This window comes from Mastomys coucha, unplaced genomic scaffold (genome assembly GCF_008632895.1).
Source record: "Mastomys coucha isolate ucsf_1 unplaced genomic scaffold, UCSF_Mcou_1 pScaffold6, whole genome shotgun sequence".
Lineage (NCBI taxonomy): Eukaryota > Metazoa > Chordata > Mammalia > Rodentia > Muridae > Mastomys > Mastomys coucha.
Genome location: NW_022196912.1, coordinates 45991824 through 46015235, shown reverse-complemented (window position 1 = coordinate 46015235; position 23412 = coordinate 45991824). Strand labels below are relative to the sequence as shown.

General features: G+C 41.8%; 1 protein-coding gene across 1 annotated transcript in view; it reads left to right on the top strand.

The window, feature by feature from the left end:
• The window catches only part of Sntg2 (syntrophin gamma 2), a 199700-nt gene that overhangs the window by 91843 nt on the left and 84445 nt on the right, over positions 1 to 23412 (top strand). Inside the window, exons 7-8 of the mRNA XM_031356509.1 lie at positions 8531 to 8618; positions 16520 to 16611. Of these exons, the coding sequence (XP_031212369.1) occupies positions 8531 to 8618; positions 16520 to 16611 (180 nt within the window). The remainder of the gene's footprint in view (positions 1 to 8530; positions 8619 to 16519; positions 16612 to 23412) is intronic.

Sequence of the window (23412 nt, the reverse complement as noted above, 5' to 3'; positions counted from 1 at the left end):
AGTAGTTAGGGGCAGATTTCAGAGAGCTGAGGTTTAGAATTTGGAGTGCTGAGACCATAAACACTATAGAAGTGCTGAGAAGGAAAGAGAAATTGGGAAGCTGATCCTACAGAAGGCCCACAGCTATAGGAAGCCAAGGCAACAGAGAGTTGCAGGCCCCAGCTCTGAAAGAACTCTAGAATTAAACACTGAGGCATACTTCTTCTGGCTGCTAAGGAGTTATAACCCTGAGGATGGAGGACCCTGACACCCTGAGCTCACACTTAGATGAGCTTCTCTTTGTGTATCTGTGATTTCAATCTGAATGTAAAGAAAAAGAACCCCCAATTGATAGCTCACGCTACCCCAGTCACTCCAAGCATTGTGCTGCTAATGAATGCTTCATTGGATGCTACTAGAGACAATATGAGAGAAGACATGGATATGTATGTTTACCTCTGTGCAAATATATTATATATGTATATGTGTGTACATGTGTGTATGCATGTGATATCTCTGTAGAGTAACTCCTGGGAGAAGCCAACCAACAAGGTTGACTCAAGAAACCAAACATTACAGCCAGTTATGATCTGCTGTCCTATGTGATGGTCGTGTCAAAATATGCAAAGGAAAATAACCCACTCTTGAAAATTGCCTCCTCTTTGTTCAAAGGACACAGAAAAGGACCTGCTTCTTTTGAGTTGTGAGGAAAACATGAAATTGTTAGAAATATAAATCCAAATATAAAAGATACAAATGGGCCTGCTTTATGCCTGATAATGATGAATACTCCAAAGGATATCTTCTTAGAAAATTAAAATTCAGTTGTCTACGTTACATGGGTAGATGGCAATTGTGTGATAGAAAATGAGAGGGTGGAAAGTGCTTCAAAGTTTATAATTATTCATAGAAGACATTTGGTTTTTCTGTGGCTAGAACCTAGTTCATGTTTTACTTTATAATCTATTTAAGCTCAGTAACTAAATCAAGCAGTAAAAATGCACCTGATTGAAAGCAACAAACCCTGGTGGATGCTAAAATTGTATCTGTTTTCCAATGCAAATAACTAATGACTCAGCATTACAGGAAACCCGTTGGACTCTCAATGCCTGCAGCAGCTAACATGAAGTTGGTAGATACTAAAACAAGGACGTAGCATGGGCCTTGTAAGAAGATGCCTGCGTTTAAAATAAGTCAGGATGAAAAAAGGTGGACACATGCTAGAAACTAGTTATGAAAAGGTATAATCATGGTTCTGTTATGAAATCATTCAAAATAATTTTAAAAATACTCCTTACTGTGTTTAAACAAAACCAGGAAATCATCACAGTTACAGAGATTCATGCTCTCTCTTCACCTCAGCAACGACGTATCAGAGAAATCATTTCCCCTGTCTGGTTGGTGAGCTAATGAGTGTATTGGAGTTATTTAGAACATGAGTGGCTCAAAGAAGATGCATCTACATCATGTAGGGCCCACCTCAGCATAGGTGATAATTCATAACACATATACACCCGACCTTCAGGCAGCTCTAAAGAGATTTTCTCTTCTGTCTGCTGCTTTCAGGAGAGGACGTGCGAGTGTTATCCTTTTCTGAACTTGCCAGGACTTTTATGTTTCCTGGAGCTTCCTTCGTTGCCCAGGAGAGACCTACAAAGCAGTGGGATTTATGGAAGTGTACCTGAAAGTCAGGTGGCATCAGTGAGTCCAGAACTGATAACACAAAAAAGCAACAACAGCCAAGCACACAGCATGGAGCAGGCAGGAGTGAATGGATAGGCAGGACTTTGTGATGATTGGTTATGTATACCCAGGTGTAGTGGCGCACGCCATTGACCCAGCACACAGAAGGCAAAGGCAGGCGATCTCTGAGTTCAAGGCCAGCCTGGTCTACAAAGTGAGTTCCAAGAGATACATGGAGAAACCCTGCCTTGAAAAAAAAATAATAATGATAATAATAATAATATTAATAATAGAACATATATAATTAAATTAGAAAATTAGATTATAAAACATTAACTTTTATAGATGTATTGAGAAATATTATTGAGAATATATATTGAAGGGAATCAGTAAAACAAACATATAAAATAAACAGATGGATTATGACACTCTGGTTAATCTAACACTGCATCAAAATTAAAATACTAGAGCATTAAATGAAAACTAGATTACTTTTCCCTGTATTAAAAATAAAAATGGACTTCTCTATTTGCTCAGAAGTTCAATGGTGTCTCCTTTCTCCCTGCCTACATACTACACTCACACTACACTCATATGTGTACATATATATACATGCACGCGCGCACACACGCATGCTGATACACACTGCTCCTGCATGATCACATGAAACACTTTAAGGATAGGATGAGTTTCAGGGTAACAGTCCCTTGGCTGAGAGCACTGGGCCCAGTGTGCATGCCAGCTAACTTCCACAGTTTGTTCTCATTGACCACAGCCATGCAAATGGAGTATGGCTCCGCTGTAGCCACTTCTTACTTGCTGCTGGGCTGGGCTTCAGGGAGATAGCCACATGGTTGAAGTTTGTGTTTGAAGAAAGGGCTCTGCAGAGTTATATAGCCTTGACATGGGAAGTGGAGACATGAAGTATATATCTGGTTTTGGAAGCTGTAGCTTGACAGTGAATATTTGAAAAGGGACATTCACTAGGGTGAAGCACCAAAAGACTTCTCCTTCAGGATGGAGGCACTAGGAAATCAGCAAGTACAGCAGGGTTAGTCAGGCCAGCAGAGATGAAGACAGGTACTGGAACACATAGGGAAGGACTGATGTGGCAGGAGCAGAGAGCAGAGAGCAGCCAGGTTGAAGGTGCCTGGAAGGTCAACCTACAGGAGCTATAAAGATTAGGAATTCTGCTTTGCTGGACTGGATATAGTAAGGAGATCTGAGAGAGGCAGACATAAGGAAGAGTTGAAGAGCAAGTCAAATTTTAACTTTGCTGTGGACAGAAAAGTAGAAATGCCACAGATGTACACACAACACAGTTTCTCTGGCACAAGGTGCTTTGACATAGTGCTGGTCCATGTGGAAGAGCTCAGCACAGAGTGAACGTGGTGGATAATGGAGTAAGTTTAGTGCAGCTTTCAGAAGGCTGGGTTATTGACTTAGTCTGAGATGAAGCAAAGGTAGATCCTCCTCTAAGAGGGATAGGTTGACTTAGAGTGAAGCCAGACTGTAAAGTGACAAGTCTGCTGGTGGGAATACAGGGCACACCATTCACATAAACACTGAATCAAGATCTCTATTTCATCAGATGAGTAAAAAGGAGAGGTGTGGTGGGGGAGAGGTAAGAGATGTCTTCTTAGGAAATGGGGGCTGGGCTAGATTCTGAAGTGTCTGTAGTTATGAGAGCCCAGACACTCACAGCCACAACTTCAGACCAGGATGAATTCGAGGCATTTTCTCTGGCTGGGTTACACAGCCTGGGTCACTCTAGGATTTCAATTTGTGAGGCAGAGATCAAAGTCACCTAAATCAATTTGAATTCAATTTGGTGTAAATCAGCTTGGAAAGTGGATCACTGAGAGACTGTGCGGCCCTTTCCCAGTGAGCATGCCCTTCCCACACTCTGCTGTTCAGGGTAAAGATGAGGTACAGGTCCATGAACAGGCCTTTACATTCAGCTGAAGTCCAGGGTGGCATTGCTGCTCACACTTCAATAAGGTGGCTAACTCTTGGTTTCTATGCTCAAAAGAACACCAGCATCTGGAAAGGGGGAAATGCCAAATTAAGTCTAGTTGACTGAGCTCTGCTGTCAAGGATGCAATGTGTTTACAAGAAAGTGAGCCAGGGTGTTTTCCATGGAGGCTCCACGCAGCTTGGTCTCTTGGAGTGAGAGAATCTCTACGACCTTGTAGATTCTGGTCTTTTCTCCAAAGGCAGAGAATAGTATCATGGCTGCCCTTCGGCCTCCTCTACAAGTGTTGAATTCTGTGTTGCAATGCTAGGGAAAAGAAGTGGAAGACACTCAAAGTTCAGTTATTTTAGTTGGTCAGACTTCCTATGTGTCATTTAACAAGGGAGAATTGAAGGTTTAAATAAAACCTTATGATTGTACATATAAGCTGATGTCTTGATGTTATAGTTAAACTTTTATTTAGTTAGATTTGTATGAACAAAGCAATTGAAAATATATATATGGGAAACAGGTAAATTGACTTTATAAAAAATCTGTGTGTACAAATATTGTGTGTATTGTATTAGTGTATATTAGTATAAGTATATCTATAAAAGTCTGAATGAATAAGCATGAGTCTATGTCTGGAAATGTGTATATGTAAATGTAAGTATATGCATTTATTCACCCTAATACTCACATTCTTGCAAGAATACATGGAATATTCGAAGTAGTTTAAGCCACAAATAAAGCTTAGCATAAATTTCACTGTTAATAAAAAAATGAACCTTGTTATTAAAATTTTTCACATTTCTATAATATAAGTGTTTAGCCAAGGTGAAACACATAAAAATATTTTAAAATCACAAAAGAAGCATGAACAACATTGAAACATTTGTTATGTCAGAACTTATGTGACATAGCTAATCAACACATCTGGACAGGTAGGAGCTTTTAACACATTCACAGAGGTTAAAAGAACGACAGAAAGGAAGAAAGAAAGAAAGAAAGAAAGAAAAAAAGAAAGAAAGAAAGAAAGAAAGAGAAAGAAAGAAAGAGAAAGAAAGAAAGAGAAAGAAAGAAAGAGAAAGAAAAGAAAGAGGAGAGAAAGGAAGGAAGGAAGGAAGGAAGAAAAAAGAAGAGAAAAGAAAAGAAATCTATTTTCCACATCAGGGATTTTAAAGCAGAATTAACCCAGGAATTTAAGCAAAGATGTGACGAAGATGAAGGAGCAAGTTTATAAAGCAGAATGAGGGCATGAGTGAAGCACCATTAACAATAGAGGTATTAGCATGTTAGCTGGGTTCCTGCTGCAAAGACAGCAGGCAAGGCCTGTGCACCAAGGTCAGTGACCAAACCCTAGACCCACTCTGCAAACCTAAAGCAGGCACATGCCTGAATCAGACATGAATCCAAGAGTAGCCAGGAAATCACGAACCTGTAATGTTTGTTTTAGGCAAAGAAAGCCATCTGCCAGAGTTCAGGGCATGTATGAATTACTGAGAAAATGGAGACAGCAGAGTGGATAATCTTATAGTGCCTCACTCTTGCATGCCACAGGAACTGATGGATCCACTGTGTGCTCACTGAGTAAATGGGCACCAGTGAGTTGTTATAGATAAGGCCAATTATCCTTTAACACGCAATCGAGATCTGAGACAGAATTTTACTGTGACAATTTCTGGAAAGACACAAACTTCTTCATAGTGGCCTGCAAGGATGAGACAGTGGTGAAAGGCTGGTACCTTTTAAACTGTACGCTCTTCCATTGCATTGTAAATACTTTTTGTATCCAAAATTGTGCAGTGACTCTTCTGAGGCTGCCTCATGTCTACCCAGGAAGGGCACCCACTCACATTCCCAGGAATCTGGGGGGACTCTGAATAACATGACACTGAGGTCTTAGAGCCTTTGCTTTGGGTCATCACCAGTCTTCCTTACAGCAGAGTGTTTGTGTCTGTTTAGTGTTTGTGTCCATTTAGAGGTAGGGCCCTTGGGAGGTGACCACAAAATCATGAGAGTGCCTCTCTCCATGGTGAGCATACCGGTCTCCTGTTGTAGGACAGTATGTCACAAGAAGCAACCCTGCTGGCATGGTCTAGGACCCAGACCAGGAGAAGTAAACTTTTAGTGTTTGGTTTCTGTGGGTCTGGAAATCTAAGAAGACGGCTTTGGGTAATTACATATAGGAAATGTCCCAGATGGTATAGAAGTAGAGAAAGACATTAAAATGTGGAAACATCTTTAGGAAAGCTTATCTGTAAGGTCCTGGTTAGAATTCAGATGTGAAAACTGTAGCCTGGCCCAGAAAGGTATACACTACAATCTGGGATGTGTCCCCAAGCCACAGTCCCGCCAGCAGCAATTACAAAAGACAACTGTGGTGGCTGCTGGCAGAAGGATCTGCTGTCAGTGCGAAGCAGTGATCTGCCAAGGGAGGAAAATGCTGTAGGTCATTGTAGACATGGTAACACCCGTAGCCAATACCGATCTTTTCTTTCCTGCTTGACACACAGGCTTTGACCTAGAAGGGAAGTGACTAGTGAGTCAAATCTTGTCTCTCACCCACACATTATCCTGAAAGATTGAGGCAATGTGAGCACTTTGAGATTTAAGAAATTAAAAAAAAAAAAAAGTCACTAACCTTTAATTAAAGTTCCCGAATATTTTAGGCCATGCAGCCATGGTCTTCCAGATGGCTCTGTTATTCGCAGGAAAAATTATCAAGATACATATATACTCATATAAATATGTGATCACACATTTTAATGCCTCAAACCACACTGGTTCTGCTGAAGGGCTCTAGAATTCGTTAAAGAGATTTACATTTCATTTTATTTAATAATTCAACAGGGGCACGGACACACTGGCACAAACATGCAGAGCAAACTGACTAAGCCAGAACCACAGGACCACTGTAGCCTGACTGCACAACGTGGGGAGTAGAGAGACCTTTTCAAGGCTGTGGCAACCTGGGTTCCACACATCTCAATAGTTCTCGTCCCTGTTCTTTGGAATTAGCCTGCGCTGAGCTCTCAGGAACAGGGTATCAGAATGACTATGCACTCATGAGCCTTTGTGGCCATCTCCTGTCCAGAGATAAGGCATCCTGAAGTAAGATTTACAAGGCAAAGCCCTTCACTGCAGCAAGGGGATGCAGCAGCTACATTGTGCTTTTCCCTGGATATTACTGGCCAAGGAGAAAATGTCGATGGGTCACCTCCTGTGACACGTACCAAGCAAGGAGAAGCCTCCTCCTTGCTTAGTTCAATACATCCTGGCTTGGTGTAAGGCTTACTTCTGTTCTGTTTCTACTAATAATAATTTGAAGACAGAGACTAGACATTTAGGGATTGGGAACTGTTGCATGAGAGATGGTGATGTGTCCCCTCTTTTTGTGCAGTTTAATGTGCCCTTATCTGAGCAGCAGGTAAAGAAATGCTGTGGAGATAGGGAGATGGGGTGAGGTTGGCTCAGCCTCACCCTTGGGTAGAACCTTGGAAAGTATGAATCAAGTTAATATTCAGGACCATGTGGATATAGAGAGAACATATACCAGACATATCTGCAGCATGGTTACTGTAAGCACATGATCACTAGTGGCAGCATCCAAATTCTTGATGAGAGTGGACAAGGTCAGGGCAGGGCTTCAGCATTTCCAGTAGGAAAGGATTAGTGTGTGAGGCCATAGTCCATAAAGCCCTAAAGACATGTCAGGACAGTTATGTCATGGAGTAGAAACTGGTAGACACAGAATGCCTGTTCAGTTTAGAAGGTCTGGCCAACTCAAGATCTGGTCAGCTCAGAGGCTGTGGTCAGATGGAGCTGACTGGGGTAGCCATGCCCATGAAAGACAGGAGAATATTGATGCTAGAGACCAAAGAACCTTCGGTTGTCTCCGTTCATTCTTCAACCCATCACCCCTGCCCCACCAAGAGTTTAAACCACTGTTCCATACTGTAGCTGCTCAAATGAGACTTGCTGAGGATAATATGTGAAGAAATTGGAGAGCAGAAAGAATACACAAGCTTTGTCAGGAGTACACAGAAGTGAAGGTTCAGGAGACAGTCGATGAGCCTTGGATGGTGAAATTCTGTAGTCATACACATCAGGGGACTCTAATTGGTCCTAATAAGCAGGTTAATAGCATGTACACCAATAGTGTTTTACTTTTGTTTTGTTTTGTTTTGTTCTTTGAGACAGAGTTTCTCCATGTAGTCCTGGGTGTCCTGAAACTCGTTCTGTAGACGAGGCAGGCCTCAAACTTAGAGATCTGCCTGCCTCCACATCCTGAGTATTGGGATTAAAGGCATGTGCCACCACTGTCAGGCTAATCATGTTTTAATAAAATCAACTTAAGCATAAATGTGTTGTGTACAAAAAACTCACCTTGGCTTCCCTAAGTAATGGATATGAGTTGTGTGGCTAAAACCCAAGCCACATGAATAGATTTCAGCAGAGAGTGTCACATCACAGTTAATTATGTCTGTCATTTTCCCCAGTTAAGGTGATATTTGACCTTTGAAATTACATGGTTATGTCATGGTCACTCAGCTGATATGTCTTTTGCCAGTGTCTGACATTTGGAGATTTGTATCAACAAATTGACTTCTCACGCATGGGATCTTACTTTCTGGCAGATTAAATCATTTAGCATGTAGGGGCCCTTGCCCTGTGGGTTAACATGGCTGCTTTTGATGTCTATTCATTCATAGCCAAAGCACAGGTGCTATGCACTCTTAGATATACATAGCCAATTGTCTTTACCCTAGTTTAGCCGTATGGAGTTTTAGTATCTCAAAGATAACTCTGAAACAGATTCTTAAAAATTAAGAAAGCTCCATAAAGCCTTCTTGCTTCACTTCTGTCTGGTTCTTCTGTGATGGTGAAATGTTGTTCTCACCTTCTGAACAGGTGCATCTTCTGAGAAACGCTGGCGATGATGTCACCATCACTGTTGAGTATCTCAGGGAAGCACCCTCATTTCTGAAGCTGCCGTTAGGTAAGTGGGAAGGGGTGGAATTCTAGTGTGTTGTGGGATTTCCTTGCTTTCCACATTATCTTTCCACATATCTTGGGACAGTTGGTAAAAATCATTTTCCAAACACATGCTCAGAGAGAATGATTTAAACAGGCAGAGGAGCACAACAGGTCCCTAAGGCACTCCAGACATCATCATCAGAAGCAACTCTGTGTCTTCCTTCCCATGAACTCCCTGCTACTGTGTTTACCTACACACACACATATTCATCCATATATACACACTTATTCTCATACACATTAACTAACACACATACACACTCACAGACTTACACACACTAACATACACAATACACAGGCACACATAGTCATCTATGCATACATTCGTGTGCATATATGTAGAGTTGTTTAATATCTAGGCTGACCTCATATTAAGGATGCAGCCCAGCTATGCTAATGTATACATCAGAGGGCCTGCCGTGATGGAGCAGAGCTTGTGATACTCTCCTGTACTTGATCCACCAAGACTGTGTGTTTGTGACTTTAACTTTTCTCCCTAACTGGTTACATCTCACAGAAGGTCCTGTCCTTTCTTTGTGTAACAGTACAGGTGTGGACCTCTCTTGAACGCTGCCATCTACTTCTAGGAAAGATCTGAAAAATAAGGCTTAGCCTTCTTAGAACTGATGTTTGCTGCTGCAAGTGCAGGAACAGCTGACAGCAACAGGAACCTGCCTGGCCCTGGGCAGCCTTCCTTTCCTATCCTGACTGACTCTCCCCTCCATCTGCTTCTTTTAGGAAAGGGTAGTTCCTTCTCCCTGATCCATCCTGGTTCCCACTTACCCTCTTCCATCACTATAACCCTGTTTCAGCATCTCTCTTACTTACTGTATAAGTGCCTTGGGTGTTTTTCCTGAGGCCTTTTGAGCTATAGACTCTAACCATATACCCATTCCATGCTCTATCAGATAAGGCATTGGACTCAGACTTTCCTTTTGCCCTCTGTTTCCTGAGACCCTTGAGCCTGTCCTCTCCAAGGGAGCACAGGGAATGGCTGTGATATTCGCTATTCTTAGAGAAATTGGTACCCAGCTGCTCTATAGACATGTGCATACGACTTACTACCTGCCTTGTATCCATGGAGACCACCTTGTGAAATGGAGAAAAGATAGCAGGTGACAAGTACTTAAGGATCCAAAGAATGATGTGGAAGAGGACATGGAAATGTTTCATGTGCTGATGGGAGGGTCCCAGAGTAAAGAAAGTAGATACAAGAAACAGATCAAAGACTGGAAGGAATTCACAGCTGTCATTGTGGAATGCCATGGATGGTGCTAGCAATGTTCCCATGTGCTCAGAGACAGGGATGTGGTCTGTGATGGACCTATGATAGATGGTGGGGCACTCAGAGATACCAGGGGATTCAAGCTTCCCAGTGTTACCACACATCAGGATGAGATGCTTGTATAAGCCACTCAGATGGTATGGGAACGACATGGGGAGGTGATCCAAAAATCAGTATTTTGTCAGTGCTACAAGGGAGGTTTATAATGAGGGGATGAGACACACACACACATACACACACACACAGAGTAAGAGAGAGAGAGAGAGAAAGAGAGAGAGAGAGAGAAAGAGAGAGAGAGAGAGAAAGAGAGAGAGAGAACAAGAACACAAAGAGTGACAAAACAAGGCAAATAAAATGGGGAGAAAGTTATAAATAATAATCATCAGTATTTCCTCTTCTTTACCAATTCCATCAACTCAGAGAGTGAAGTCCAGAACAGGTCTTGGTTGTTGGGAAGCTGACTCAGGAAGCATGGCCCATTGGATGTAGACAGAGGTTCTGTGAATAGGATGTGAAGTGGCAGCGTGCCTGTCAGAGTAGGGGCCTGTTACTGTGGATGTGGTGATATGTGGACAGGAATTCCATGAAGGACAGGAATTTTGTGCCCTCTCTGAAATTTGGGTGACAAATGGGTTTAAAGAAGAGGTCTCTGTTTCTCTCTGCTCCATGCCTATAACAACAACAACAACAACAACAACAAAACAGAACAAAACAAAACTGGGGAGAAAAATCCTATGATGGATTTCTGGTTTGTTTGATTACAGTTGGTTGATAGTCATTTGAGCCTGTGGCTTTAGGCCTAGGGGAGCCCAGTGTATCACAGAGGGCTGCAATGGTAGTGGCATCTGCTTACATTGGTGATCAAGAAGCAAAGAAAGAGACTTAGAAGGCCTTAGAGTGCCAAGGGCATATCGCCTGACTTCTTTCCTCTTAAGTCACACTTTTTGAGGGTGGGGGGGTGGGAGGCATGACTAAGATTTTTTTTGACATAATAAAATATAATAAAACAAAAAGAACCCGATTATATCAGCGTTGGATCCAGCAACCCAAGAGGAGGAAAAAGACGCCCTCTTCACACATTTCAAAGACCTATAAATCCTAAGCTAAAACAATGATGTATACGCAAGGACCTGGTAGGACTGTGCTTGATGCTTCAGTCTCTGAGAGTGCATTTGCACCCGGCATAGTTGATTTGGAGGGCCTTCTTCTTCTGGTGTCCTCCTTCCCTCTGGCTCAAATACTCTTCCTGTCTTCTCTTCCATCAGGGTTCCCTGAGCTCTGAGGGGAGGGATTTGATGGGGACCTCTCATTTAGGCCTTCTCTCTGTAAGTGTCACTTCCTAAGAGATCCTCTACCTACCAGTGGTGCCACAGGCTGAGAAAAAGCCATTTAGCACATGGCCTTTGCAGCACATGTATTCAAACCATATATGGATGATGAAAACTCCCTAATTGGAAATGATGAAGGCTTTTAAGGCTGTGTACAAACTAGGCTGTATCCAACTGCCAGAAATGTTCCCCACAACGTAGGAGACTTTTAACAGTGCTGAGTATTCATTTCCATCTTGTTTTTGCTCCAGTAGAGTGCATAGCAGCCTATATCCAGGTGAGTGTCTTTCACCTCCTGCATGGGCTTGTGTGTGCTCAATGTGCCTGTGTACTGAGATTGAAAGTGAGGAACAGTTATAGCCTGGCCCAGGGGACAGCAGGAACCACATAGATGACAGGACACTTGCACAGCCTTTCCCACCTTCCATTAGAGGTCAGTAACCTTTCTGGCCAGAGAGAGAATGGTGTATGGTGGCTTCTAACCCTGGTGGAATGGAAGCAGTAGAGCCAACAGCTACAAAGATTTCAACATCTGTTTCTTGAAAAGGAATGGTCACCATGACTCTGAGGTCACCATTTCCCTTGAAGGGTAGAACACTTCAAACCCAGGAACTTTAAACTAACTTGTATCCACAGGCTTGACCGGAATCTGAGGCCTTGTCCCATAGCTTTCAGTTAGCTAGGAGCTCTTGTGAACCCCCTTGAGAGGGCCTGCACAGAGCTCAGCCTTTGTAGTTAAACCTACCTTAAACTCCTGAGCCCCATTGCTCAGAACCAATGCAGAGTTCCAGGGATGTGTACTGAATTTGCCATTAATTCTATAGATGTCCATTTTTCCTTTTACTTTGTTCTTTACAACCTAAAACTGTTAAGTGATAGTATCTATAAAAATTGAAACACAAGGGACATAACCATTCCATAAATCCATTCAAAGTGGCCTCTGGTGAATGCATGTCATTGAGGTAAACCTGCTTCTGCCTGAGCAGGCCCTGTTGAATTGCTTGTTTATCTGAAGCCAACATCTGTCCCACAGAGGTGATTGCTGACATAGAAAATTTCTAAGACTTGTAAAAAAAGAAATGTCTACTTCAGCATTTCTTAAATTGATATTAATGGGAAAATAAATACCCAGTGAGATTGAGTGAACAGACCTGTGTGATTTTCCCAGGCACTCAGGCACTTGATAGTTTTATACAGATAGACTTTGCATATTGTTTAGTATTTCATTGCACCGTACACCATCACTGATTAAAGTTCTTGGTGTTCTGCAGACCAAAGAAGTCCTCCACAAGCTAGCTGCCAGATCCCCTTTCCTGGCCCACACCACTGAAAGTCAGCGCTTTCTCTGTGGATTTGCCTTTTCTGGAAATGTGTATCGATGTAGTCAGAGAATTTGTGACCTTGGCCTTCAGCTCCTTCCATGCAGTGTGATGCTTTCAAAGGTCATTTCAAAGCAGCACGCATCCGCTATGGCTGCATAGCTCTGCTTTATATGGATGTAGGGCATTGCTCCATCTACTCTTCAGCTGATGGACTCTTGCTTCTATTTCTGGGCTGTTATGAATTATGTTTCTGCGAACATTCATCAGCAGGCTTTGTTTGGACATCTTTGTTAATACTTAACCTAAAGAAGGGGATTCTGGGTCCTATGGCAATGCCATGTTTAATTTAGAGCATCTGACAGAATATTTTCCTCTGTAGCCCTGCTGCTTTGTGTCTAATCAATGTAGAAAGAACTTTTGACAGAAAGTAATTCAGTCCGCGAAGGATGAAGTTTTATATAACTATTTATTGTAAATATTTTTCTTTTTTATAACAACTATTTATATAATTGATAATTGCAAATATAAGGTTGGCATGATAACTTAGTAAAGTGCTTGTCTTGAAAATATCCTCCAGACTCTACATAAAAATAGTCAGGTATAGAGGAACACAGTTGTAATTCCAGTGCAGGAGAAGCAGACAAGTGTGGCTTCCTGGGGCTCCGTAACCTATTGGTGAGCTTCAAGCTAGTGAGTGGCCCTAATTCAAAATTCAAGGTGGATGATACCTGTGGAAGGATGAATGAAGTAGTCCTCTATCTTCAGCATACATCTGCACATATGTGCATGTACCCTTCTACACACATACCCCTGCTCACAAGTGAACATGTTCCCCCTATACTAGACAGACACAAATACACATTCACACACATATGTACACATATACCCCCCCCACACACACATTCTCACACCTCAATTACTAACACTGACCAGCTTTGAAAATGGATAATGCTGTTAGTAAACAGAACAATATTGGGACTATTTGATTTTGTTTTGTTTTGTTTTGTTGTTTTTTTGGAGATACAGAAGAAAATCTGACAGTCACTGAGAAATTAATTAGTAGGATTCTGGTGTCTACAAAAGACTACCAATTTTAAGTCTCTTCACTTATTATCCATAGCTGCTGTTGCTTCTCCTCCTCTTCCTCTTCCTTCTCCTTCTTCTCCTTCTTTTCTTCTTTTTCTCAATAGTAAAAGTCATTTTTCAACTAACTAATTATTTTATTTATTTATATCCCAAATGTTGCCCCCTTCCAGACTCCCTCACAGAGTTCTCTCCCCACCCCACCATCCTCCTCTCCTTTGTTTCTGAAAGGGTGCCTCTCTGGGCATCTCCCAACCCTGAGGTATCATGTCTTAACAGGATTATACACATCTTCTCTCACTGAGGCCAGACAAGGCCATCCATCCTCCCCACACCTGATCCCTATCCCCATTCCCCTCCTCAAACCTCTCCTACCCAGTTCTCTTACTCCATCCACCTCCTATGTCTATTTTATTTCCCCTTCTGAGTAAGGTGCACACATCCTCTCTTGGGCCCTCCTTGTTACTTAGTTTCTTTGGATCTAGGGATTGTAGCAGGTTTATCCTGTACTTTATGACTAATATTCACTTATAAGTGACTACATACCTAGACTTTCTGGGTCTAGGTTACCTCATTCAGGATGATATTCTCAAATTCCAACCATTTTCCTACAAATTTCATGATGTCTTTGTTTTTAATAGCTGAGTAGTATTCCATTGTGTAGATGTACTACATTTTCTTTATCCATTCATCAGTTGAGGAGCATTTAGGTTGTTTCTCGTTTCTGGCTATTATGAATAAAGCTACTATGAATTTAGTTGAGCAAATATTCTTGTGGTATAGTGAAGCATCATTTGGGTATAGCTCAAGGAGTGGTATACCTGATATGTAATATACACACATACACACACACACACACACACACACACATATATATATATATATATATATATGTATATATATATATATATATACATACACACACACACTAGTATATGGTATATACATGTGTATGTTTTATGTATGTGAGTTATATATATATAATATATATCATGTATAACTGATATATGTTTTTAATTGTGTTATTTGATTTGTTCATGTCTAATTTCTTGAGTTTTTTTTTATATATATTTTAGACATTAGTCCTCTGCTAGATGTAGGGTTAATGAAGCTCTTGTCCCAGTTTGTAGGCTGCTGGTTTGTCCTATCAGTGGTGCCCTTAGCCTTGAAGAAGATTTGCAGTTTCATGAGGTCCCATTTATTAATTGTTGATCTTAGTGCCTGAGCTATTGATATTCTGTTCAAGAATCTGTCTCCTGTGCCAATATGTTCAAGGCAGTTCCCTATTTTCTCTTCTATTAGATTTAGTCTGTCCAGTTTTATGTTGAGGCCTTTGATCTACTTGGACTTGAGTTTTGTTCAGGGTGATAAATATGGATCAATTTACATTCTTCTATATGCAAACAGACATCCAGTTAGACCAACACCATTAATTGAAGGTGTTTCTTTTATCTATTGTATGGTTTTGACTTCTTTGTCAAAAATCAAGTGTCTATAGGTATGGGGGCTTATTTCTTGGTCTTCAATTCAATCCCATTGATCAACCTATCTGTTTCTATGCCAACACTATGCAAGTTTTATCACTATTGCTTGAGGTCAGAGGTTGTGATTACCCCAGAAATTCTTTTATTGTACTCATTGTTTTCACTATCCTGGGCTTTTTTTCTTTTCCATATGAAGTTGAGAATTTCTCTTTCAAGGTCTGTAAAAAAATGTGTTGGAATTTTTATGGGAATTGCATTGACTCCATACATTGCTTTTTGTAAGATGCCCATTTTCACTCTGTTAATCCTCCTAATCCATGAGTATGGGTGATCTTTTCACCTTCTGATATCTCTCAGCTTCTTTCTTCAGAAATTTCAAGTCCTTGTCCTACAGGTCTTTTCCTTGCTTGGTTAGAGTCACACGAAGATATTTTATATTATCTGTGGCTACTATGAAGGGTGTTCTTTCTCTCATTTCTTTCTCAGCCCATTTATCATTTATGTAAAGGAAGACTACTGATTTTCTTTAAGTTTATTTTATATCAAGCCACTTTGCTGAAGGTGTTTATCATGTATAGGACTTCTCTGGTAGAATTTTTGGGGTCTCTTATGTATGCTATCATATTATTCAGGAATAATAATACTTCCTCTTCTTCCTTTCCAGTTTGTATCCTCTTGATCTCTTTTAGTTGTCTTATTGTTCTAACTAGAACATAGCTAGTACTATGTTGAATAAATATAGAGAAAGTGGGCAGCCTTCTCTTGTACTTGATTTTAGTAGAATATCTGTAAGCTTCTCTCCATTTAATTTGATGTTGCCATGTCACAATTTTTTTACTCTTTATACAAGCAAATTCACTACATTTGTAAACAATACAGTTTACAGTTCTTTATAATTATGATGGTGATGGTAGTCATGTGACTGATACAGGGTTACACCTTCTGTGACTGCATTGTCTGCATTCTAATATTGCCTGTCTGCAGCAATAAAAGCCCCAAGAGTCATCCACTAGTCAGCAACTCTGAGGAAATACACCATAATAAAGTAGCAGGATGAGAGACTGTAAGGACTCATGGTCCAATTGTAGGCACAGCTCTGCTCTACAACCTGATAGTGTCTTATGACATGATGGGCAAATGATTGCCCTAGGAGCATTGATAGGGAGACCACATCCTAGCAAAGAGGGACCTGTTAAAGTAGCATAGAGAGCCATACCCCCTCTTTAGTTCCCCATCCCTGAGAGGGGCCTAGCAAGGGGCTTCTGGCCTTGGTTGTATGCTTTGCCATCTTGTAGTCATATAGGCACATATGATGTGCTTGAAAACTACAGCTGGAATGAAGGCCTCTCATTTTGTTTCAGGGTCCCCAGGGCCATCCAGTGACCACAGCAGCAGGGCCTCATCGCCTCTATTTGACAGTGGTCTGCACCTGAATGGCCACTGCAGCCACACAGTAAGTACGTGCAATCCCCTGACTTCCTAACTTGGAAACCCTAATCCCAAGGGGCCTGGGTTGAGGGGAAAACTTTCCATGATCCAACAGAGGCACCTGAAGATGTTCTAGAAGGAATAATGACAACAGGAATTAGACTCAGTTCCATTGGCATTCACTCCCACGTGGGGTCTTCGTCATTATACCCACTAGGACACCATAAACTAGTAGTTTATAACTGCATGGAGAGCAAACACTCTTCTTCATTTTGAGGTAGAATTCAAAGTAGCCTCTGGTTTCAGGTGACCTTAACAGCAGGGTCTCAAGTTGTTTTTAGGGTACCTCCAGAAGACTCACCTGAAAAGGGGACAGTAAGAATTTATTCTCAAATGCAGAGACAATATCAAGGAAGCATGAGCACTCTGTATTTACAAATAGGCTTAATCCTGTGTCTCTCCTTCCCTACTAAGAGCCTAGAACTGGGCAAAGGAAAAGCATCGTCTCCACCATCAGTGTCTGCTCTGCTGGGTCCACCTCCTAATGCTGAACCCAGCCTCCCTGTGTCCACAGGAACCTTAGTATAGAAGTAGAATCTTAGCATCCCAAAATTGGTTTAAAAGTGTACTATATAGTAGATCCTATCTCACTTCCACATTCAGGTGGAACCCAGGGGGAAAGATGCATGTTTGTTCATATAATTACAAGGTGCCATAACTGCTCACTTTGACAGTTTAAATAGTTTTCAGTAATTTAAAATTTGCCTTCTGTAACCAACAAAGAATAAACAGCATAAGTCCTATCTTCCAGTCTTGGTCCCGGAGATGAACAGCATCCTAATTTTCAAAGCTGTCACTTGGCTTTAAATCTTAGTTTTGAGCCAGGCACAACAGCATACCACAATAGTCTGTCTTACCTAATCGGGAAAGAAGGCAGAGACAGAATAATCAATTGAGCTCAGGAGTTTGAAGCTAGTCGGGGTAACATATTGACAGTTGGTTGAGGCAAGTCAGCAAAGAGAAGCAGAAAATGGCTCTAGTGGCTGTTGCTCTGTGTTACCCTAGACACAAGAGTCACTCATGAACCAGGACAAAGGGTTCTTAGACCTGCCTCTTGCAAGATGCACCTGAAGGTAGAGAAGACACCCAGCTAGGAACATGCTCTCCAATGGGACAATATGGTTGACGACCGTATTAGAGACCTTGGGTCACAAAGATAGGGAAGGACAGGTGAACTATGGCTGAGAGCAGCATGACTGTCACATTCAACAGGACAATATAACTGGGATGTGAATAACTACTGATGTAACATTTTTACCATAACATAGTGACTAAGGAAGCTGAGAGAAAAATGACGAGATTGACAGAGTGATGGCACGCCTCTTCCCCAAAGTGAAGCAGGAAACCTCTGTTTTCAAAATAGGAAGTATGTAAGATCTGCTGTGAATAGTGCTTCAAGGGGGATGCAGTGATTCCGTCAAAATAACCCATTATCTCTGACATCAGGTAGTAGTTCCCTTCAATTACACACTGACAGCAATCTTCATTACCTGGTTATTAAAAAGTGCTTCCTTTAGAAAACATTTCCTCCTAAACTGGGGAAGCCAGTGCAGACTTTTAAGTCTGGCTTATTTTTATACCTCCAATTCCTGAAAACTATTTAATTCTTATTTTGTTTGTTTGTTTGCTTTTGAAGAGTTTGAAGTTCAGAGGTCTACATTGTATTTGGACTGAGCTGTAACCTGAAATATTACTATACCTTATCCATATTTGGATCTTGCAGGGGGAAAAATCACATAATTTTCTCATAGTACATTAGAATCCAACTTTGTTTTATTTTGTCTAAGCAAGTAGTGTATTGTATATCTTTTTACCCATAAAATCAGACCTACTTATACAAGACTATAAAAATTATATTCTAAGATATTTTATTAGTTAGTCTTGTTTTCATTGAGACAAAATGCTTCAGAAAAATAGTTCCAAAAAGAAAGGTTATTTCACTTGCATTTTCAAGGGATTTCAGCCCACCATGATGGGAAGGCATGGAGGAGTCTGTATAGCCGAGCATGTGGTAGAGGCTCGCTACTCTACAACAGACCATAACAGACCAGGAAGCAGAAAGCGTAGAGCAAGCCTGCAGCCTTCAAATACCCACTCAGTTATCCTCTTATCCAGCAAGACCCCACCTCCTAAAGATCTAGAACCTTCATAATATCCCACAGGCTAGAGATACAGCATTCAAAGCAGGGGCCTATAGGAGCCATTCCACATTCAACCTACATCATCAATTCAACATTTAAAAATCATTGTCATTTTTATTTAAAGCCCACATTTTAATACGGTAAGGATAATTTCCGAAATCTAGGCTGTTTGGAGGAATAGAGTGTGGATATCCAGAAAAGTCTGCTGAATAGAAGGCCCACCCTGACGCCCCTGTACAGTCATTCTCTGTAGTCTGAGTGTCCTTTAGGTAATGAGAAGTGGGGGAGCTCCTTTTGATTCACGGAGTTTTCTCATCTCTATGTGAATATATGGAGGCAGTTATGTATGAATTGATTCCTGTTCCTCCAACTGTTAAAATCTCTTTCATCAATACAACCTCCAGGCTTGCTTCTTGTTCTGGATGGTTTTCCCCAGATAATACCAGGGTGGTTAGGGAATGGGAGTGGAGGATACTTACCTGACATGGTAATTCTGAATGAAATTGTATTTCCTGACACAGAATATCCTAGCCTAGCTGTACTCTGTCGAGTTTGGCCTCCCCAGAAGGAAAAATCACAAACTTGCTGTTCACAGGAATGCTGGGAGGAACTATTTGACTAACCTCTCCTACATCCTCACCCCTGCACAAGAACAGAGGAGGAGTGGGTCCCTGTCCTGGAGGGTTGTCCTTGCTGTGTTTCTTGCAGGAGAGGTACCCTAAAGCACTGTTTGTGAACTCAGTGACTTGCTGTTATTCAGGACTGCAGGGGTCTGCATACTGTTCTTTGCCAGAGTTGCCATGGTACTAGTGGGCAGCTGCTGTGCCAAGCAATTTTCCATGTAAAGTAACACTTCATAGAGGCTGCGGGCCGTGCCCATCTGAGACACCTGTAGTATGAAGAGGCTGCTCAGGGCTGACTCAGAAGCACAAGTGGTAAAGAGCTGGGAGTCATCTCACAAGGACTCCACAGAGAATAGAGTGAATATTCAAAGTTTTACAGGCACTAAGTTTGGGGTCCAGATCCTAGAAATAGCATGAAAGTGATGGGAGAGTAATAGCCTTAGTGTGAAAATAGTATTGACTTTCACATGGTATTTGCAGGGGCCCCCAGACTCTACCATCTCTAATGGCTCAGTCACCAGCCTAGGTACGTTAGTTCCTTGTTGCTAGCCGAAGATAACAAGCTAAGAAAAGACAGATGTGTCTTAGCGCACTGCTTCAGAAGTTTCAGTCTCCGTCAAAGCAGGAAGCTTGTGCTACAACTAAGCCTCACACATCATGCTGGCAGGATGCACAGAGAGAACACCTGAGTTCATTGGCTTTCTTCTTTCACCCTATTATGCCATCTCTGCCCTGCCTATTGGTGGGAACAGCTCACACTTAGTACATCTCCCTCCTACATAGACTTTAGGTACCTTTCACTGGGAAGCACAACAGAGAGAGATAGAGAGGTAGAGACAGACAAAGACAGAGAGACATACACAGAGAGTAATATCAAGACACAACCAGAGACAGACATGCACACACACACAAACACATGCACAAACACACACACAAACACACACAGAGACAACCAGTGACACACAGATAGACAGGCACACATACACACACACAAACACAGAAAGTGAGAAACATAAAGACACACAACCAGAAACAGACAGACAGACAGACAGACAGATATATACACACACAAACACACACAGAGAAACAAAGACACACAACCAGAGACACACAGATAGACAGACACATAGACAGACAGACAGACTGTGGTATGCTTTACTTAGTTCAAAATTTATCAATCCACTCAAGTTAGCAGTCAAGATTAACCATCATTCCTGGTGACATCAGAGCTGACTTCAGATCTGTAAAGCAAGCAAAGTGATACCAGAGCAGACTGTTGCCCCATCCTGAAATCTCATGGGTTTTCCTAGGAGGTACCAGGGCGATTGGGAAAGCTTCAGAAGGCAGAGAGCCGCTATCAGCAAAGAATTTGAAAGCGCAGACCTGCACCCTCTTGCAGAACCTGAGGGCCTTTGTGTGACTTGCTTCCTTATGTGAGCAGAATGTATTTTAAATGATGGTTCTCTGTCATGAAATGTGCATTGTGGCAAGCACCCTATGCTAGTTGCCATGGGAGAGGGGCTGTAAAGACGTCTTGAGTTTATAGAGGCTCCTGCATGGTATGAAAAGCAAGGAATTAACTGCTTTTATATAGTGCATGTAGAAGTGGGCTTCAGTTACCTGTTATGGTTTAGATGTGACGTATTACTCAGAACCGTTATACATTAAAGGAAGGTTCCAGATGCTGGATCCAGTCCATGAAGGGTGTTTGGTCATCATCTGATCAGTAGATTAGTCCTTTGAATGAATCCTAATTTGACAATATTACTGGGAAGTGTTAGAAGCCAAGGGGTGAAGCCTAATTGGAAGTGGTAGCCATGCCTTTGAAGGATGTATTTTGTCCTGCCTGGTCCCTTCTTGTTATATATTCAGCTTCTAGATGCCCTGCGGTCAGCAGGTTTTTCCTATGTCATAGCTTGAATGTTAAATAAACCTGATGTGCTCATGTGTTGGTCCTCAGATGACGACACTGTTTGGGAAAGTTGTGAAACCTCATTTTATATTTTTATATCACTGGCAGACAGGTTTGTAGAGTTCTAGGTAGGTAACTGCGGATACAATGGGCTCCTACAGCTCCAACAGCAAACTCTGCGGCCACCATGCTTTCTCCACCATCATGGATGGTATTACTCTCAAACTGTGAACCAAAATAAAGCTGCCCTTCCTTAAGCTATAAGGTGTTATTCCCAGTTATGAGAAAAGCAGCTAATATGCAACCCCACAGTCTTCCACTGTCTCATTTCATACACACATGTACGCACACATGCGTGAGCATGCGCAGACACACACACAAACACACACACACACACACACACACACACACACACACACACACACACACACGCTCACGCTCGCATGCACGCACCACAACAGTGGAGCCAATCATGAACCATAAGCTCTGAAGCAGCTGAAATAAACTATTCCTCCTATTTCTTTTGTATTTTATCACAGTAACAACAACAACATCAAAAACCTGACACAGCTCTTAGCTGTGGGGAAGAAAGCCCTGAACATTTTTTGTGCCTCCTTAGTCCTCTTTTGCAGCAGAGCATAATACAAATTTACTAAGAGAGGTAGAGATGGTAGCAAACCCAGCATTTACAGCCTGTTTCCAATGCAACATGGTTTATAGTTTGAACTCCAATTTACAAGGGCATGAAAGCAGACCTCTGTGCCTTTATTAAGATCTGGACTTTTCAGATACTCTTCTTTTGTTGTTTTTCTGCAGACATGGGTGTGGGGACACAGAGCGAAAGGTATAGGCAGAGCCAGGTGTCCAAGGAGCCAAACATGCAGAGGGCCAGATGTTCAAAGGACCAATGTTAACGGAGTCAGGGGTAACAGGCCAGATGTGTATAGGGTTTGGTGTCCACAAGGCTTCATGTCCACAGCACAAAGTGTGCACAGAGCTAGGATTGGCAGGGCAGGATCCTGGCAGCTGTCACTTCCATGTCAGTAAATGTCTTTTTTTTTTTTTTCAAATTTAGTAGAATATGATTGACACACGCTTTATTTACTTTATCTTTTTTATCATCCGCTGTTCTCTCTTTGTTAGTTAGGTGTTATAGTGTAGACAAGTTGGAAGTAGGTAAAGCTAGAGTAGGCTGTGCACAGGTGAAGTAAGAGAGGGACCCCAGCTGCTGACAAAGCACTCCTTTGTCTGCTTGCTGGGGGTTTCCCAGCCAGATCTCAGACATTGTCACCCGTAAGATGTAAGGCATAGTGGTAGTTAGGACTTCTCACTGAAATCTTTTTTAAAAAATACTTCTCAGGCACTTATAAATGGCAATCCCCTCTAAGAACAGAGCAGGCTGAGTCCCAGTGAGAAGAGGACTACCTGTGCTCATGCAGAGTGTCTCACAGTTTCCCCTGTCAACCAGGGCCTTGCTGGGGTCATCGTTTTCTCTCTGCTGGGGTCAGATGTTGCTCTCTCTCTTTTTTGTAATCGTGCCTGTGCAGTTTTGTTCTCTAAAATCACATTACCAACAGCCCATAGCCCCAGCAGGGTTTGTGAGGATGGAAATTGCAGGCTGATCCCCACAGGCAGGTTTTTGTCTGCTGAGCAGCCATCGTTATTTTTCGATTGAACATGAAGTGTCCACACAGCTAGAGACAGACTCTTATCTTTAGCTTTAGTGATTATTTATTGATCAAAACATTCTTTAAAAACTGAAATCGTTCTATGGTTATCTACAAACAACATCAAGACACGGTAGCACTCCATAACGAGCTTCATGCAAAAAATACACAGAGCACATCAAAGGCTGTGTGGGGCACTTCATGTTCGCACTGACACCTTGCATGTTCTCTGCTTGGTCATGCTGAGGGAGTAATGAATTTTTTAAAAGATTGGATATTATGTCAAAATAGCCACAAACCATACCTTTAGCAAACAAGTCCTTAGTCATTTTGTCTAGTGCTTTTAAATTGTGATTTTGTGGCAATAAACATTACGAAAGAAAGAAAGAGAGAGAGAGAGAGAGAGAGAGAGGGAGAGAGGGA